The sequence below is a fragment of the Anabas testudineus genome, chromosome 2 (assembly GCF_900324465.2).
Source record: "Anabas testudineus chromosome 2, fAnaTes1.2, whole genome shotgun sequence".
Classification (NCBI taxonomy): Eukaryota; Metazoa; Chordata; class Actinopteri; order Anabantiformes; family Anabantidae; genus Anabas; species Anabas testudineus.
In genome coordinates this window covers 26,419,975-26,440,861 of record NC_046611.1, presented here as the reverse complement: position 1 = coordinate 26,440,861, position 20,887 = coordinate 26,419,975, and the positions used below count along the sequence as shown (strand labels likewise).

General features: G+C 38.9%; 1 protein-coding gene across 1 annotated transcript in view; it reads left to right on the top strand.

The window, feature by feature from the left end:
- The window catches only part of cntnap2a (contactin associated protein 2a), a 269,264-nt gene that overhangs the window by 97,169 nt on the left and 151,208 nt on the right, over nucleotides 1-20,887 (top strand). Inside the window, 1 exon segment of the mRNA XM_026363812.1 lies at nucleotides 16,005-16,115. Within this exon segment, the coding sequence (XP_026219597.1) occupies nucleotides 16,005-16,115 (111 nt within the window).

Here is a 20,887-nt window from a genome sequence, read left to right as displayed (position 1 = left end):
ACATAATCTTGGGTGGCCTGAAATCTTTTTCAGAACCATTCATTTCCATTGATGATCCTGCAGACATGGCGGCATGAACAGAAATAGTCATGTGATGTCCAGAGCTCAATACTGTGCATCAGCAGAGGCAGTTAGTTCCTTGTTTACTGAATTCACTTAGTATTCACTTAAAAGCTGTCAGCAATTTAGTTATTTATTCTTTGTATGCTGAGATATGTAGGAGTCAAACATCAGGGTTATCTGTGGAGCAGTACACCCAAAGCTCTTGCAGGGTAATCAGTAATCTACTCAAAGACATTTTAGCAGAGCAGATGGTTGATGAATCTGGAAACTGGGTTCAGTGTTTGAAGGGGATTATTTGGAAAGAAAGTTAATTGGCTATTTGTATATGTAACTCTATGGAAGATGCGCGTGCATGTGTTCTCCCAGCTGATGACTGCGTGCATATTTTGAATATAATATTGGTTATGATAATCATGAACTTGCTAAAACACTGAAACTGTATTTTTCGAAGGTAACTGAAGTAAAGATTTTTAACAGACCACCAATTTTTACCCAGCATGGCAGAGTTTAGAGATCACAAAGGGATGGAGGACAGTAAACGGATGGATACTATGGTCTTCAGTTGCCAGAATAGCAGCAAATCATCTTTATGAGTATGCAGGAGGGCAGACAGACGCTTGCAGTTTCTCCTTGACTTGTGTAGAAGAAATGACCATACCAAACCAGCCGCCAATGATTCAATCATTACTTGGATGGCGACCCACAGTGCAGATATTTATACTGTGTGAAAAGAAAACTATACGTGTTTAATTTTTCTGTATTTCAGTGTTTTTCAGTTTCTTTGATTATTACGACTGTTTCTGTTGTTGAGCTACACTTGTGATACAGAGAAACTAGGTTTGTATTAAAATGCACCATAACAACAAAGCACACGTTTAAATATTGTTTTACAGATGCAGTACATTAGATTAGAGGACAACCCGGGAAATTATGAGGACATACTATGTGAATGTATGCATTCACAAACATATTTAGATATTTTCAGCTTGATCAGTGTAGTTCTTCGCTATTTATGTTCTACCAGAGACAATTTCACACATGGGATATCAAGATACATTTTCTCATGGCTGTGATATGGGTGCAGGTGAGAGTATCTCCATTTGTATGTGTATGCCTAAACATCCATACCAGTGCATTGCATGTGTGTGTGTGTGTGTGTGAAACTTGATAATGGAGACTGGAAGTAGTTTAGTTTATGGATGGAGAAACAGGAAGCACTTCACAACTAATAATTACACTGCAAAATCCAACAGATTAATCTTAAACATCCTCTGAGAGTAGTATCACATTGTGATACTGTCACATAAAAGACACAGGTCATATAGATGTTCAATGCTGTCTGTGTATGTAAATGTTTAGTAATTTAGGCTATATGCAGGTGTGGATAATCTGGCCATGACATGATGCATTATGCTTATCAACCTAATTAGAACTGGCACCCAGTGGCTGTCAAATAATTTCTCAATCCTGCACTTTCCCGGATAAATAGCCTGTTACTTTTCTATATTCTGCATAATTAGCATTACTGTGATACGTCTGAGTCTTGTAATTATCAGATTGTTAGAAAGTTTATTTTCTACAACAGCCAGAAAAAAAATATTGTTTAGTAAAGATACCAAAGCTTTTAAAACATACAGTCACTGCATTTGTGTTTGTGCTAATGTAATCATTGTACCCACTAATCAATAAGTTAACTCTCATAGTCCCACTAGGGTTAATGTGCTGTGTTGTTTTAATGGCCTTTTGAATGAATGCCATTACCACCTGAGGACACACGGGAAATAATGAATAATCCTCTGTTGTGAGCATTGTACAACAATTTTACTTAATTGAAAAAAATACCACTGACCACCACAGTGTTCTGTTACATTAGCAAAGAAAAAAATGCCAATAAACAATAATTACTTAAGTTTTCTAAAGGCAACGGCTCTTTGTTCCTTCTTTAAAGACATTGTCGTCTTAAAGTTATGAATGTGATTTATCAAACATGTACCAGCCTGGAAGCTCATTTTGGCTATTATCTGATTAGCACTGTGTGTCACCAGAGAAATATTGCTCTAATAATGTTGTGACTAAATTCATTCTGTTGGATTAACTAAGCTCTCCATAATGAACATGGGCCAGTTTCCATGCAGGTGTATTTTAGTTTGGATGAGAATCTTAAATGAACCTCTCGCTGAAATCTCAATGCTATAGCACACAAAGGGATTCTGTATCTATAGAGCTGTCTGCAGAATAAATGAATGATAATGAATTCAAGTTAAACTGGTGGTTTAGCTCTTTTTTAGAAGAGTTTTTTGTGTGCTTCACAGTGCAGCTATGAGATTCTGGTGCTGGATCAGTGGCTCAACTGGGTAAACCTTGTCTGTATTTGCTTTAAAATTGTGTAGTACTAATTGGTATGATTGAAAAAATGTATTACAGTAATCTTTAGGATTCTAGTGGTTTCACGTTATATCATGGTATTTTCTTTTTTTTTTTATGTCTAAGCATTATTATAGGTTTGTGGCTTATTCGTCTCTCAGTAGTACTGTACATTGAATATAAAAGTAAGAAAGTATTTAAAACGATGTTTCTCAAACATTTTATTACACTATTAAGAAACAAGAGTAATATTAATCCACAATGTGTTATCTTTGAAGCCAAGTTATTCAAGTACTGGATGCATTAATATTATCCTTTAAGCACCAGAGTTGTGTGGCTGATCTAGTTTCATTGCAGTCAGGCATGCCTCGAATCTAGCACCATTCTGCTGAAACTGTCCTTCCAGATTGTCTGTGGTGGATGTTAGGTTGATTTTTACTGCCCTCATATTGCAGCTCATGCCTCTTCTAGTGATGACTGACCCTCTGGCTTCACTGTTTCACCCGTGCTTCCAGCTTCAATTCACACTTGGTATTCTAACACATATTTTCAGCTGCTATGATAGAGTCCTTTGATCTGCTTTGAATTTGTTAAAACTAAAAAGCTTCCACGCTGCAGACACAAGCCCTCTCTTGCCTCTTTGCTCCTGCTCGCTTTATCCCGTCTCTTGTTTTTTTCTACTGCAGCAACATTGCCTTGCGTATTCATCAGTTAACATTAGCCTCTTTTAAATAGAAATGCTGCTGTATTGGTGGGAATGTTTTACACTGCACTTTAAAAGCCCGCTGTAAAGGTTTAATATGACAATAAGTATAACGGGCACAGACTTCATTTCAGATTTGGACTCAAACACAGCTAATGCGCGTCAAGTGACGCTAGTGACACTATCTCTCAAGGCAAGGAGGGTCCATATGGAGCCCCACGCTGGCTTGGTATCTTATATACAGCACAGCGAGGCAGCGTATTGGAGCTGTAGAGGGACTAGAGTGTTAAGCTTCCTAGCTGGCTAGCAGATTATATTCAGCATGCCATCCAGTGGTGTCACTTTGTATACAAATAGTTATAAGTGTTGCAAATAGTCTCTTTAAGAAAGTAAGTTTTGGGTAATTTGTTGCTGTGTTATAAAGTTATATCCATGGATAAGATGTATGAACAGATATTAGGATTCTTCTCTCCACACAGTTGAACAACATTCAGTGCTTCTAGTGGCAAACTGTATAATACAATTTTCTTTCAATTGAGGAATTAGAGCTGCTGATTCAGCTATATGGCTGTATGACAGTATATGAAAAAGTCATGCCATGCGGGACATTACAGCATACTGCCCAGCACTAACTGGGTGCTGTGGACTGCATTTATTTTCCATACAAAACAATGTTCTCAGTCCTTCCTTTTTTCATTTTCTTTTCTTTTTCATTTGTACGTTACTCTTACTGAGTAAATATAATACTAAGGAAGTATACAGTATAAGAATATCTTGCTTGACTATGAGTATTTATATGTATAAATCATTACGTCTGACCCTCCAGATTTTTTTTTATCTCCTCTTCACTCAAAGAATATGACTAGAAGGAAGTGCCAGCTGATTACACAATGAGCTGCTCCCTTAGTAAATCATGTGCTAATTGCATGCAGATTGTGAAAGCAAATTGAATAAAAGTTCTGGCACAAATTTACCCAGCACTTACATATATGGATTTAGCTTTCACTGCACCTACCCCATTTATTATGGAGGCCACATTGTAGCTGATGGCCATGTTTTGGACCACACAAGATGAACACCACAACACACCATCCACACACATTATTGCGTCTAAAAACTGACTGACTCTTTCTCACTCTCGGTGAGTGTGTGTTTTCTAACTTTACTCATTTTTTCCTACTGTGTTTCATTGAATGATAGGTTGGTAGATTATGGTGGTTGTTATTACTGCAGTTTTGGATATGTGTTCCCAGTGGTTAGTTGGCTGATAGAAACCGTGTTTTTTGATGTGGATAGTGTCCTCTGAGATGTTCCTGTCTCTGAAGCATGGCGTAAAAGTGATGCTGCAGTCCAAAATCACAGTGGGAAAGGTGTAGCTGACTGCAGGAGATCAGGTGGGGCATGGAAACATTTCATGTGCCCCACATATGAATAAAACAGTTGTTGTATTCATGGAATAACAGAGATTTGTAAATGAGCTCATAGAAAATGCCTTGAATATTAATGAGCATTTTGTGCACGTATCCTTGCTGGCAGTGTTTTCATCTTAGATCATAGTGTCCGGACTCCCTCCTTTCATTCCCATTGAAGCACTGAAGCGAGAGGTTGGGATTTTGTAAGTTTGGGACAGTGAATCTGACTTATAGGTATGACAAGCTGAAGCATGTTCAGTCTCTGCAGAAGCAAATGTTCATGATGTACAGTGTTCAAGATTTCCGACTCAAGCATGTGTCTGTCCGAATCGAAATACAAGGATCTTTCCACATGGTGTATGCAAGCTGAGGGAACCTGACATAGTGTGGGGATGTGGGTCATAAAGAGATTGCTTGTTTCCACAGATGCTGTGGTTGTTGTAGCCACGTTGTACATAGCTGAGCTGCAGAGGTGTTAAAGGCTGAATCTGTGGATAAAGCAGCAAAGTTTTGGAAAGAAGTGGTGCACTCAGAGCAGAAGCCTTAGTCCTCTACTGTGGAGGAGGTAGGAGCAGCAGCAGCTCAGCCTGGAAGGAGCAGCAAAGCAACAAGTCAAGTTTTTAGTTTACTTAATGGTTGAACAGAAAATTAAGTGAAATTATTAGGGGACACAGTACTGTATTGTTAAGTGTGGACTCGTTGCACTGTTTATCTCATCTCCTAAATAAAGCTGAATTAGTTGATGTGTGGGGGATTACAAACAGGAAAGACAGACAAAACACTTATACACATGTTCAAATATCAGACGACATAAAAAGAGCTAATAGATTAGATGAGATTAGACATGTGTTGCTTGTTGCCAGCTCTTCCCTGTTGCTTTTACAGATCATCATTTTGTTTTAATGGAGCTCAAGCTAAAACCCAAATCTTTTTGACATTTTAATGCTAAATTATTACATGACTGTAACTTTTGTGAATTGCGAATTTGCTTTTGGGTCAAGAGCCATAAAAAATGACTTCCTTGGTGAAAACTTGTAAAGGCAGAAATGGTTTTGTTCAGTAGCATACATTTAGGTTTACAGCTGTAGGAATTCAACATTTGGGATATACATCTGCCTCACACATTGTACCGTACTGGACCTCAAAGTGTATGAGGAACTGGAGACCAGTAGCTCTTTTGTGCACTAGCTAAACGATTCTTTATAATGGGTTTGAAATAGACTGTAGAATTTAATTGAACTGATGTTTAGTACAGATCAGTTATACTGTATTTTAGACATCGGTTTGAAGGACAGCTCGTTTTTAACAAGATATCTGTTGTGTAATTTGTGCAATATTGTGTAGTAAAGGTTACCACTCGGGAGGGAGATGAGACAGTCTCAAGTCAGCTCTATGGCATCACCTTTGAGTCTCTTCTGTGTAGGCTAAAGAGCAGACTCTCCCTGCCAAAGCTACTTAATAAACCTCCTATAATTATGTAAATGTTTTTTTATTAGATTAGACAGAGGCCCAGAAATGAAAAGGAAGACTGGACTTGTATGAAAAAGCCTCTTTTACCAAAACTGAGGCTTGTTTGGTGGGTCAGTGGTTATTTTTACCTTTACTCTTTGCTTACACAGAAATGTGTGCTCACACTGACACCCACTCTTAGAGATAGAAAGTATTAAGGAGAAACAGAGGGACATGCTTAACACCACTGTGATCCGATCAGTCTTGGTTGAAAGTTCCCTGAATCAGGCAGGCATAACTAATCGACCTGGCACCTGGTGGGCAGGTCAAAGACCATTTCACCGCATACTCAGAGAGAGGGAGATATAAATTAAATGGAGTTGTTGTTTAGGTACTGGGTGAAAGACAAGAGCACTTCACTGAAAAATATTCATGTTGAAATTTTAGTGCTGCAAAAGTGCATGTAAATTGTGCAAGTACATGGGAATTGTATGTCAATGAGTGGTGTTTTTTCTCTGGAACAAGACTAGTGTCTAGTGTGAGATGCTTTTGATATATATCGAGATTATTTAAGTGTTTGTTTTTTTTGTTGATTGATTTCATTTTGCCCTCTACATCATACATAGGTAGAGGAAAATGTGAGGAGATATTTGCAACTAAATCGGTGTTACATTGTAGAGACCCATGCTGCTTCCTTTTTTTTTTAATGAGCATTACTGTGCTGTTGTGAAATTGCCACACAAACTATAACTTGGTAGTTTGTATACATCGCAAACTATCAAATGTGTTGCACATCACTCAATAAAGACACACAGAGAGCCAGGAGGAGATAAAGGTGCTGTGCAAACAGTTTTGATGCAGACTTAATGTTCCAAAGAGAGCCAAAAAACAATCTGGAAAGCTAGTGATAGAGAAGGCGGACCTGGAAGGTTATCAAACACAGCAACAATGTGTGCAAATTCTACAAGAAATGCCCAATAGTCCTGAAGGAATTATAGAAGTTGATGATAGGAAGGATAGACAAATTGCACTGGAATGAGTAGAGTCATTGATATTTTTATCCCCAAAAGAAACACAGAGCTGTTTAGAAGTATTGCTGTGTTAATACTGAAGGCTAACTTTTCAGTGATGGTGAAAAGGTTGACCACTTAGTTATTAGTCCTCAAACTAAAAAACAGTCCAAGGTCAGCAATTCATCAGGTGCCTTTTGCAAGTTACTGAAGAGCAGACCTCAGATGGGGCAGGCAGAACAAGATGTGGTCAGTAGCCTCTGACAGAGAGTGGAAAAAGATGGTGGTCACAGAAGTAATCATGATGGAAGAAGACCAACGACAGGTGAAAGCCCGAAGGGGAGGTTAGATGGATCACAAGGGAAAGCATCCTCACAAGCTAAACTTAGCTTGTTGATCAGGGTTGCATATGCCGCCCTGTCTAGCAGTGCTTTAGAGGAAAGGTTCACCCTGTATGATCATGGAAGACCAAACTTGCAACATAATCACCGTGTCTGCAAAACAAGTAGGCTCTAAAACATTAGCTGTGCTTCCCTTCGAATGTTACCAGCATCCTCTTAAGGCCAGATATGGTTATTTGGTGGTTGAGAAAAAGACTCTACTAGTAGAATTGACAGTCTTGTGAGAAGAACACACAAAGGGGGTGGAAAGTGTGAATGCTCTTAGCAGATGAGGGCAGGCAAACTGGCTGGAAGGGCATGATCCAACTAGTGAAGCTAAGGTCAAGCACTGCGAGACCTGGCAGATGAGACTGAAAAAGGGACCTTTTGCCATAGAAGAAAGTATTTGCATTGAAAGAAAGGAGCCAGTTAATTACTGGTTTCCAATTATATCAAGGTAAAGCAGAGGTTGGGAGAGAGGCATGGTTACTGTGTCACCTTTAAGCAGTGTTAAAAGGGCAAAAAAACATCTATGTAGGGTGAACCATTAGTTGTCACTATAAAAGGCAAACATCAATGTTTTGTCTGTTATTGAAGCCTACTAATTACCCCATGTACAACAATATTTGCAGAATCTTGTTAAAGAGGTTTTTTACATACATAATAAAAATAATATTATATAAAGAATTATTAATCCCACCTCCTTTATTAATTATATTTCCTTTTGAACATACAACTGAACAATGTAGAACTCTATATTCCTATTGAAAGAAATCACATTTTTCATTTTAAATTTTTTCTGATTTCTCCTTAATTCTATTTTCGCCTGCCTCGTTCATCAGCCCCTTTGCCCAAGTTCTCTCTCCAAAACTGCATTAGAAGCACTATAAGAGTCCACTCAGTGAGAGCCGTCCTGTCACTGCCGACCTCCCACTAACCAGCCCCGGGCTCCATGGATTACCAAGGACGCAGAAAATCAGTCATCCTGAGCAGTCCTTTAATTACAGAGATAAATAATAGATGAACCTGTTCAACAGACCCATGAAGGCTTATTGAGCTGGCCAGGGTAAACTGAATGCTAGACGACAGAAGGTCGTCAGGAAGACATTATTGGACAAACACTGATGGTCAATGTTACATACAACAAACTGACTGCAATGACATTATCATGAAAGTGGGAACTGTTGCCACATGGCAGATTTAAGGATTTCTTTAAGGAGGTAGGAATAGAGATTGGAACATAGACTCAGAGCTTCATTTCTACTGAAGTACAGTAGATTTTGTAAATTGTGATCTCTCAAATTGCCAGTGTTTCGAAGTGTCTTCTGACATTCTGGAATAATTGTTGAGACAAAATGTTGGTCGTAACATTTCCATCCAAAAAACAGTTTCTAGAGGCACCAACTGATAGCATTTAAGAGTTTTTGCGTTTGGTTATTGCCAATGAGTGTCTTAATTTTTGCCTTACAGCAGATTGAAATGTGGCCAACACTACAGTGCAAGCATTAGACATTTCAACAGATAGTTTAAATTTCACTTGACAGTTCAATGTAAATGAAGAGGGACACAAGAAAGACAGTGTGTGTGTGTGTGTGTGTGCGCCTGTCTTTATGTGTGGTTGCTCCATCCAAAACATCTCATTACGCGCCTGGTCTGTGCTCACATTGGCACAATGGCACCAGATCTGTTGACAAAAATTGTTTGGTGAGGGTTCCAAGACATGAAAAATGAATCTGGACCAAAAAATTTAGATTAACGGCTCAAGCAAAGAGTTGGCAAGCCGGGGGGTAGTGGTGGGTAGGTGTGTGGTCGAGAAAGGCAGCGGATGGGAGGGTTGAAAGACAAATAAACCACAGTGAAAGTGTACAGAGTGAATGAGCAGCGTGAGAAGAGATTTTTGTTTTTAATGAAACATCTTCCAAGAAGGCAAGAAGCAAAGAAAAAAATGACTAGTTCAAATGCTTCAAATTCACCCACTTACACATAAACTCACATAACGGATGTGGAAAAATACAGAAGGAATGGGAGGAAAGATATAAAGGGTGAAACAAATGTGAAGATGAATAGATGGAGAGTATAATAACAAGGTACCTCACCCTCAGGCAAAGTGAGTCAGATTCCACATACTGTACACACTATATATAGTACGTTTCTAAGCACCTATGGTTGGAGCAAGCAACTCACCTTTTCCAAAGAGCTCAGTTGAAAACAACTCATTTTGGGGACCAATATTAGGATTGAAACTGGAGATTATATTTGAAAATAAGCATGGAAAGACAATTTCTTGTTTAGAATAATGTATTTAAGCAGTGGACACTGCCAACATTGTGTAACATCTGTTGCTCACAATACTAAGCAGCCTCACTTAACTTCACCAAGGCATCAATGCATCAGTTAACCATGAGCAATTTGCTTTTGTGTATTTTGTCAGTGCTTTCGCGTCTTTTGATAGCATTAAGCATGTGACTACAGAACAAAATAACACGCATGTTGCATGTTTTACAAAAATGTTTGTGTCCTTTTATTCATCTGGTTTGACAAGTTTGCTTTAGACTTCTTTTTGACTGTGATGTAATCATAATGCGTGGTAACGTCCATTAGTTTCTATTAGTATTATTTATATGCATTAAAAACTGGTTGGCAGATGATATTAAATATATCTATATGTACTCTGCTTAATTTTTCATGACTTCATCACGTCAAGCAATAACACACAATAACAGCTACATTTCCAACGTGTGTGTTTGTGTTTACATCACAATTTTGGGTTTAGACTAGAAAAGTTGGAAAAAGGTTTGAACTACCATCTGTATCGCCAGTTCCTATGCTGCAGAACATCTGTTAATTTGTGTCCTATGCCTCTTTGTGAAACCCACTAGGGAGCTGCTGTCATGCAATTCCAGGTGCACAGGACAATATGCGTATGTAGCTGCTTACTAATTAGCAAATGGGCATTTGACCGGTGAACTCTTTCTCTCTGACCCAATAAACAAGATGAGCAACTTCAAATAGATTTTAGAAGCGGTTCTGGAACAGAGCTGATTTGCCTGATGTGGCAACTGTGAATACAACCTGACCTGGCTAAATTGTGTCATTAAACCTTAACTGTTTACAGGTTAGAAAGAAAACCTTTGTCAGACCGATGAAGCTCATCTGACATGTTGAGTCTAGTAATATTACAGAAGAAATTAGGTCACTAAAGAGCTCTGTGGTAGCAACGCACAGTTAACTAAAAGACCACCTCTCAATCTTGTCCAGATGGGTTTGTCAAACTGAAACATGAAAGTGGGAAAATGGAAAACTGAAAGGAGAGACCCAAGCTGCTCCCAGACTCACCAGAGAGCAAAGGCATGCACAGATGGAGACTCTCACACTCACTGGCAGTTTGGAGAGTCAGACTGCATTTGCATGCAGCTGTTGGCACTTTTGACAGCTTCCACTGTGTTCATGACTCGAGTCCAGAAAAGCCCCCAAGTCCCCAAACTTCAGTATTCAGTGTTGTTGAGAGGACAGCACCACACTCCACTCCACACACAATGGTCTTGCTTTCATTAAATAAAGATAGCAGAGTTTTGTGTAGTGTTTTGTGCAGTTTGGCAAAGACCATTGAATGTTGAATGTCTTACTGACTCCAGTGTTAAAAATACACATCCGGGGATGCCCTGGTATCCTAATCCTTGTTGTCTGTATTTCTACTACAGGTATCAAATAAAAAGGAAGAAATCTCTTTAAAAAAATAACAAACACAACAATGCATCAAAGTGATGACACTTAAGCTATTTCCTTTTTAATCTGGTGATTTCCAAGGTATGGTTGGACCCAAATATTCTGATGTTCAGATATTTGTTGGTTGCATTGTTATTTTTTTTTGCAATTTTGACATTTGGGCATTTTTTTCCAGTAAATATTAGATGTCAGTTAAATTTTTATTTATAATCTAGAAATACATATTTTATATCTCTACTTGAACACCTGACCTCTCTCTCACCGCAGTGAACATCGTGTGTTGTTTGAACATCATGTGTGTATTTGGAACAGCGAACGCAGAGATTATAATTGAACATGTTGCGCTGCAGCACGTGTACGGTGCCTACTCCTACACCACACCAAAGATTCAGATGTTTTCTTACTTTAAAAAACGAAGCCTGTGCACCCACAAAATGATATGTTAGACAGATTCTGTCTAGGCTATTTACCTGAGTGTGACAGGTGCAACTATTTATTAAAGGAGTGAGGGAATGGTAGTTTTCCATCTTATAATGCCACATTCTGGATGACAAAATTTGGTTTGGTGAATGCAGTTAGCAGTTGTATGCCAACTGATCTCTAGGATGTCATGCATTTCACCCTGGATGTGTTATGCTCTATTCATGCCCACCTCTTTTTAGCTTCTGCAGTGTGGCAGCAACGTAAAGCCCTGTGAGGAAGCTGGCCAGACACTGTCTATGCATGGCTCTGGTCCCAGTTGTGGCAGCCAGCTGACACATCTCCAGGTTGCTATTTTTCCACATCCTAGTTATTTACCTAGCTGGAACTGTCAGTATGAAGGTTTTGCTAGGCAGGGATTTTACTTTTCTCACCATCTTCTTTTTTTTTCCATTTGATATATCTCTCTCTTTCTTTGCCTCTCTCACTGCCCCTTCCTATTTCTCCACTTTTATTGTACCATCATGCATAAAACTAGCTGTCTCTCGTACTCAGAGGAATAGACTGACATTTGCACTTGGATATTGTAGTCATTTGGTTGCCCTAAAGTACCTGAACATACAGAACCCTACTTTGCACTTAAGACATAAGCAAATATCAGCAGCTACAATCTCACACTTGAGTCATGAGTACACAATATGGCCATATGGTACCCATTCATGAATATTCTCTTTTCTCAAACACCAGGTGCTGGTCATGTGTGATACTGATAGTAACATATGATAAGATGTTTAGAACAACTTTATTTTTAAATGTATTTATTTAGAACATGTTTTAGTCTCTGTATGTCACATGACAGGCGACAGGCATTATGTATATATATTATAATATATATTAGTGAATTGTTGATTGAAAGTATGTACTCTATGTGCCTTTCAAAGATGCATTAACAACAAGCAGAAACACAGGCTGAACTTTTTCAAACATATACAGGTTATCTAGGTGGGAAGCCCTGCACTGCTATTTAATCTCAAAGCAATAAATCATTTAGGTGTATTACTGTTGTTGGTAGAGGTGCATTCCTTTAGGAAACTGACAATATCAGATATATTACTAGTAATTTCAAGTCCATAGCCCAACTCAAATTCCCCCCTCAGCTCTAAAAGTCCAAATATGGTTCCACATTGTCTGGATAGACATAGCATTGTACTTCAGTCTTAGAATCTTAGAGTCTTGTAGAATTACACTTGTATTTATTACTAATAACAGTAGCACTATTTAGATTACTGGTCACTATTTATGGTCCTAAAACTAACTACATTTTGTTCAATTAAAAGTGACATAATAGGCTCTAAGTCATCATATAATTTCATCAAGAGGAACACAGGACAAATTGATGTCTTTACTCAAACACTTCATTCTAGCAGTATTTCCTTTTTTTTTACTATAGTGTGCTTGTTTTTCTTTAGTTGTTTTGTCATTCTGCCATCATTATGACTAGATGTCCTGTGCACTTAAAGGAACACTCAGTTCTCCTTTTCTCATTCATAGCACTATCAACTCACTACTGTCATGTTTGTGTTGTTGTGTGTGTGTTTGTGTGCATCATTGTACTAACACTGTACAGTGTATCACACATGGCAGGTTCAGATTTGAGTTACTTGAATGCCAGTGACAGGCTTTAGGCTTCAAGTTTGTTTTTTTTTTTGTTTCGAACAGGCCAGTTTGAACCAGGCCAGTTTGAGGACTGGTTCGACAGCCAGTTCTCAAATTTAAATGAGTTTCTTTTGTTTTGACAGCCAGGAACACTGGTTCCAGAGCAGCACCAACTCTTTGCACCAGGGTCCACTTACATCAGGTGCTAAAGGTTGGACTATTGTGACCAACAAGGCCAACTACTAGTGTTAGAAATGTAGTTGACACCCAACGAACCTCCTTGTTAAACTGTTAAACATGTTTAGATGTCAGATTTTTGGATTACCTGCTGTTATCTGATGGACACAGTGCTAACGCACATGTACTGTAGTAATGGAATCTGTGCACACTACATTAAGACAAGTATTGCTATACCTAATCGCTCACTTTGTTCACTTTGTAAACAAAGTCTGGATGCTACAGTATGATATCACTGCCCCTGGAGGGATTACCATCATCACAATTAGACTGTTTATGTGATAATGGCTGAGGATGTTCAGGTTTTTCATTTCACAAGCAAAATACTTTTGCACCCAAGCATATTGTGATATTCTCTATTATAGGTATTACAATTTCTTCAGCATTTGCGTCTTGTAAGGAAGCATAAGCTGATGTATCACTTTTTATCATCCAATCAGTAAATTCCTTTCACGTAGCAGTTCCCCACCACCAAAGTTAAGAGAGCCCTGAGGAAATAACTGAAGGCACTGAAGAAATGCACTACATTTTTGTACACCTTCATTCTGTTAAAATACACTTTCTTCCCATTAACTTTTCCCTCTCATTCCAATCCTTTCTTCCCTCCCAGCTATTATTCTGCTCAGTTCAATGTTTTTGTGACTGTGTGCACAATTTTCCCTGTGTGTGAGCAACAAAGCATGTTGATGTGCAGCTGGAAGAAGTCATTGCTGAGAAAGCTAGGGACACTCTTGAGATTGGAGCTGTAGCAAAGGCGTTGTGTGCACACATGTGTGAATGAATTAGAGACACTCTGTATATGATTTCATCTATTTCCATCCGAGTGTTCATGTCTCTGTGGGTCAGTGCTGGTGTCCTAAGGTGGTTAATGTATGGATGCACCCGGCTGTGAACCAAATCCTAATGTACATGTATGTTTAAACATAGGAGATGGAGGCTCTAATTGTCCTTAATTGAGGCACAAGGATAATTTGTGAAACACTTGAGCATGACCCAAAGATATCTTCGAATTTTATGTCCAGATGCTTCTGAGAGGTGCATGAGAGGTGCACCTGTGGCACAGTAGGAGAAGGACATAAGCAGAACGCATTGTGCTGTCGTGAGTCACAACCAGTGACAGCGATCTCTATAAAAGTATTTCATTCCTTTGCATGGCGTGCAAACAGTTTTATAACAGAGAAGAGAGCCGGCCCACCTCCTCCTGTAAGATGCCATTGGAAAGTGGATTTTACTATTATGCCAGTGCAAGGTCAATGTGCCAAAGACCTCATTACTTTTTGTGCATGTTTATTAAAGGAGAGCCTGTCAGAGGGGAAGTGTCAGAAAATATGTACCTCTCCAACATGCCAGGTGGGCGGCTGCAGACCATTTCACCTTTCATACAGAAACACACCCCGCTTATACATTATCAGGCTTTGAGGATACTATTATTTCACTGTTAGCTCACCAGTGAGGCAAAGAAATATGTCTGACAAGCCAACAGCCCAAAAGCTAACATGGGTTTGACTTTTTCCTCATAGAATACTACACACACACATGCACATGTATAGAAACAATTATTTCTCTGACTCTCCCTCATACAGAATCAAACACACACACACTCTCTCTTACACAATGGGGCATGACAGAGAGCTATTGACTGCCTCTACCTGGTCTGACAGACCATTCACAATTTCTCTCTGCGTGAAACCTAATGTACTGAAAGAGGTGAGTGTGTTTGTGTTTATGACAAGGTGAAAGAGGTGAATTCAGAGAGAGGAAGGAACGTAACTTCACGTCACTGTGTGAATGCTTGTGCATTTTTCCTAAAGTTTATCATTTCTGCTGCCTTTGTGTGCCTCATACCTATGCTGCTGCAGTCGCTTTCTTAGATTTCTACAGAGTGTGCAAAGGTTTGTGGGCTCACACGGAGGTCAGCTTGGACTGAGCAGCACTACGGTGCTGGGTTTTCTGACTGATTTTCTTCTGCCAACTCATTGCCAAGTTATTTGTACGCAGTTCATTCAGCTAGAGAATGGGAACTGGGTATCTTACAGTATGTGTGTATGATTACATTCAGGGTTATCATAAAGTCGTTGTTTTTTTAATTGAAATACTTTATTAACTATTTTTAAGAAATGTATTGTTTGAATCTGCAACATGAAACAAATATTTAACCATTTAGCTTGAGATCTACAGTACGTAACAAATTTGCTTGGGAATTAAGAAATTAATCAAGGATGAATAAAACAGTCCAGATGCTTGATGTTAAATACTGATTGTTCAGTCAGGTGCCTGATGGGTTTTCCATCTGAGATTGCTTGAGTTGACTTATCCTAGAATTAGTTTATTAACATTCATTTAACAATGTCATGATTTAGAATGGCTGAGAGTTACTTATTTCCATGTTGTAGATAAGTGTATGTTCAACATTTATGTTTTTTATTACTGATGTAAAATATACTAAAAGTTAGCTTTTTTTTTTTGCACTCTTTCCTTTTGCTCTTTCTTTATGTCCCATTCTCCTTCTCTGCTACTTTTCTTTTCTGTGCTCCTTCTCTCATTCCTCCCTCATTGGGTTTTCTTATTGTTTCTCTCTCCACAGAGAAGTGCGATGAGGCTCTGGCCTCGCCTCTGCCTCACACAGCCTTCACCAGCTCATCTGTCTTCTCCAGTGGATACACACCTGGCTATGCCAAGCTCAACAGGAGAGGAGGTAGAGACACACACAAGAAACATGTACCCACTCAAACATGAATACTGTGTCTATATAGTATATACACACACACTGTAGACACAAGTGTCCTGTTAAAGGCTATAGGACTGCCAGAGCCAATCCCACCTGTCACTGGGTGAGAGGCAGGGTACACCCTGGACAGTTTGCAGTCTACCCATAGGGCTGAAATAGAAAGTCAGACAAACATCCACCCTCACATTCGCCACTATGGGCAATTTAGAACCACCTAACTTCATGTCTTTGGACTGTGGGAGTAGGCTGGAGTAGCCAGAGAAAGCTGTTGCAGTGATGGGGAGAACATGCAAACTCTACACAGAAAGGCATTCAGCCTTATACGAGCCCAGATCCTGTTAGCCGTGAGGAGACAGTGTTCACCACACCACAGGTCTGCCCTGTGCATGCATCATTATGAATAATTTTAACAACACACGACACACAGAGATGTAAATGTCCAAGCCTTCATGGAGTGACACGTTTCCTACTGCTGCACAGCTGCTCTCACCCCCTCCTCCTACTTTTTCTATTTTCTGTCTATTTCTTCCTTCTTCTATATTTTCTCCCTCTGTTTTTCCATCTTACTCTTCCTCTCTCAGCTTCAGTGATTATCTCATTGACTCAGACTGGAGCTCATTTCCACGTCAGTCTACAGCAGAGAGAGATAGGGCCAGACAATTACACCACTATATGTTTATACAATTAATAATTCATACTTTCCCATCTAATATAGTCACTCCACAGTTGAGGCAACAGAACTCAGAGTTGGCAAATAAAGGCAGGGTAATCTGGTTTGTTTAATCATACCAATAAAATTATTTTTACGAGAGAACAGAATCATTCTTTTAATCATAATACCTACCAACAATAAAGAAGGGAGGAAAGAAAGCAAGAAAATTTAACTTGTCAACAGCAGAAATAATGGCACATATGCAGCTTGTGCAGGCTTTCCTCATATGCTTTATTTTATTCAAAACAAGTATAGAAAGCTGGCTCCTTAGAGACTGTTGAACTGAAATAGAAAATTTTTTAAAATTGAAAAATGACACTTGTTGAATAATGCATAGATACAGTCTGAAATGCACTTAGACACAGTTCAAAAGTGATCTTGTTTTTGCTTTAGTTTGTAAAATAAAACATTTTTTTTCTCCAAATTAGCCTTATCTGTTTAGACTTATTAGCAAATTCTAGAAATGAAATAGTTAAATCTAGTAAGTGAGATATATTGTATAATTTCTGTATTTAGCAGTGAATAACATCATGCTAAAAAGGGAAATACTCAGCTGTCTCCCTCCTCCACTACCTGTCAATTTAGACGTACTGTATAATTAGTCGCCTAACATGCTCTAATGAAACCTCACTCATTTCCAATTTTCTGCAATCCAACAGACACCACATGACAGCCAGAGCCACCACTGTGATAAACAACAAACTGATATTACGCTATGTGCCAAAATGGCGTACGCTGTGAGAGACATGTCTCAGAAGTAGGAAGAAGGACAGAGTGTCACCTCACCCTTTGTGTCTTCTTCCTGTCCCTCGGATGACACTGTGCTTGGATGATGAGTTGACCACCTTGTTAGCATAAAGCATATGACATGAAAGGAATCCAAAATTAGATGGGAAGATAATTAGGTTACTTCAACAAAAAGGATGAGATGTGTCATAAATTCCTCCGAACTTTTTATTTCTGTTATGACAGAAGATACCACTCAAAATTCAAAATTTCTAACTCGCAATGCAAAAACAGAAACAGAACTGAGCTGCAGACGAGGCTCGTGTAATCAAAGAAACAAAATTACAGCAGCGGAGCAGACGTGCTCACACGTGCTCAGCGCAAACATATACATTCACATCACAGCCTCATGCACGCGCACGATACTACGTATAAGGAGGGGTCCCTCCAAGCAGCCCCATTTGGCAGCCAAGTGTGCCGTCAGTGGCATGAGTGTGTGCTGATAAGCCAATCTGCTTCAATCTCCCAGTGCTATGGAACAGGGAAGGCACAAAATCAATGGGACACACCACTCATTTTGTGCTTGTGTTGTGAATGCTGGCAGCTCTTGGAATTTAAGGCTAAGTTTGTGAGTGTGTGAAGGTGTGTGTGTATGCATATCCATTTCTGGAGGCCAATTTTTAGTTTGTGTGTGTAAAAAAGAAAGTGGTAAAATGATACCATAATGATTTTCCAGCAGCTACTCGCGCGCTGTGTGCACGCCGTTTACTGAACCCAGGGTCCCCACCCTTCCTGTTCATGTGCCGTTCTTCTGTTAGACTCCATCCGCAAACTGTATGTGTGTAAATTTGAGCATGTGTGCCTATACTGTTTTTGTTTCAGGCATTTTAATTGTGTGGGTGTGTGTATAAATATCTGGATAGGAGTAGACACTTGCACTTAGTTTTCTTTTTGTATTTGTGTTACTCTAAAAAGTAGAACTTGTCAAAAGTCTCTGGCTCCTAAAACCTAAACGCCTTCTTCACCAACAGGCTCCCCATCACAATGCTAAATGCCTGTTGTGTTTGTTGGGAAAACACAATCACTTACAAGCTGGTACTTTATCCAAAACATTTATAAGATTACATTACGGTGTCTTCATTAGGGGCATTTAAGGCCTTTACCAGTTCCTGATGCAGACTATTATTACATTATATGTACTGTGAGTTAGATTTGTTTTTTATTTGTCTTCTTATTATTGTTGTAATATAATTGGAGCAGGGACGGTTTTTGCCTCTGGGTTTTGAAGACAAAATAGACTGTGACACTTTATTTGTCTCGGTGCCCATTTCTACTCATTCTGTCTTTTACCCTTCCACTCTTCATCTATTAAGATTTCATTCTCACCACCATTTTTCTTTTTTTTTTTTTTTTTACCTCCCTCCACGCATCCGCTCTTTTTTCTTATCCCTCCCTCACTCTCGTCCTGTCTGATTCTTTTTCCTGCTCGTCTTTTTTTTTTTCACTCCCTTTCTGTCTCGCAAGGTAGGTGTTCATTTTCCCGCTTTTATGCACCAATTTGCACAGAAAAAGTGTACGTGCGAAGGCCAATAATTCAAGAAAACACCAGCACACAGTGCAAATATATTTCCACATATGACTGATGTGGGAAATTTGGTGTTCAATCAAAGAAAAAAAGTGCAATTGAAACAGATTTGATGAATAACAAACAAATATAAATGACATATTTGCATCATCAGTTTGAGGTTTGACTTCCTCTTTTAATACATCAATCAACTTCTTATGTTCTCGCAAGTGGATCAAAACACATTAATTAGCATGTTCTTTCACAGATTTTCTTAAGATGATTAAAAAATTAGATGGAACCCCACCTACTGTCATGATTCAAGTCTCTTACCGTCAAGTGTGCATGCTCCCGCTCCCTCACTATCTATCCTTAGTGCTGGTTCTGGTACGAGACCATGCACATCTCAGGGGTGCCAGACTAGAGGGAAAGGTGAGCTCGCTGCCTCGCAGCAAAAGCCCTTTGGTGTGTTTGAACAGAGAGAGAAAGTAAGAGACAGATAGACAGAGATGTGATGGCAGCTAATGAAATGTAGAAAAGGATCTTTTCCTCACATCTCTTCAACTTGGAGATAACACATGGGATCACCGGGTTTGATGGAAGGTCAAAGAACATTTTTTTTACACTAATATTAACAGTAGTTTGATGTCATCTTCAGTCAATTCAACACACGATTTTTCCACTCTTTATTTTAAGCTCTTAAAGCAATACTACAGCATTTTAGTACAAACCTCAAATTAAGCAGAGGCATTCGTATGCATCAAAGTCCAGAAACCTTGGATTCTACACTTCCTACAATACAACTCACCAGCTCAACAACTCATCTTTTCTTAGGCCCTCCATACGTCCAATGCCCATGTGGTTCATACTCTTGTTGCTTGGATACAACAAACCCAACCTGATACACTGTTCTGATGTCAGTAAGACTTGGCAAACGTCTTCTAAAGCCACAGGGGACATTTTGCAATTGTTGTCAGTGTTTCTTAGAGAATTAGATTTTATTTGTGGGGGTGCTGACTGACTGTGCCAGGGTAGGTAAAGTGACAACCTGGTGTACACCGCAGTGCTGAATTTGTTTATTTAATCTGAGTTGATCAAATATTCATGCCAAATATGTATAAATGTATAAAATATTTATAGTGTACTGTAGATCTGTTCTGACCAGAAGAAGACAGTTGATTGTAAGGTATGTGATTGTATTTACACCTATTATTAGTATTAATTACTTTGGCATTTCTTATTTTCCAACATTTTAAATTTTTTTTAATTCAGAACTAAAAATATGTCTATGTGATCAGCTGATGATTTTACTACAGATGATGTCTGGCTGAGTTTTCGGATCTAGATTACAGAGACACCCTTTCCTCTTACATACATAGACCAGTCAGCTTCTAAATGTGGGTAGGTAGCAGGTGAAAGAAAGATGATGATGATGATGATGATGATGATGATGATGATGAAGGGGGTGAAAATGGGAGTGAAAAAAAGACACCATTTTTCTTTAACCACATCAATTTTATCACATCTAATTATCGTTCTATAATTGAGAGTAGAGCTGACTGACAGGAAATTGAGATGTTATCTCTGTGTCATTTGGTATTACATGAGTAATTGGAGCTGCGAGAGGGTGGTGCACATCTGAACAGTAGAGGTCATCCTGCAAGTTCTAGGTAGCTTAAATACAGTCTTCAACCTGGATGAGTTTTGAATTGAGTAAGTACACCCGTCAGCAACAAC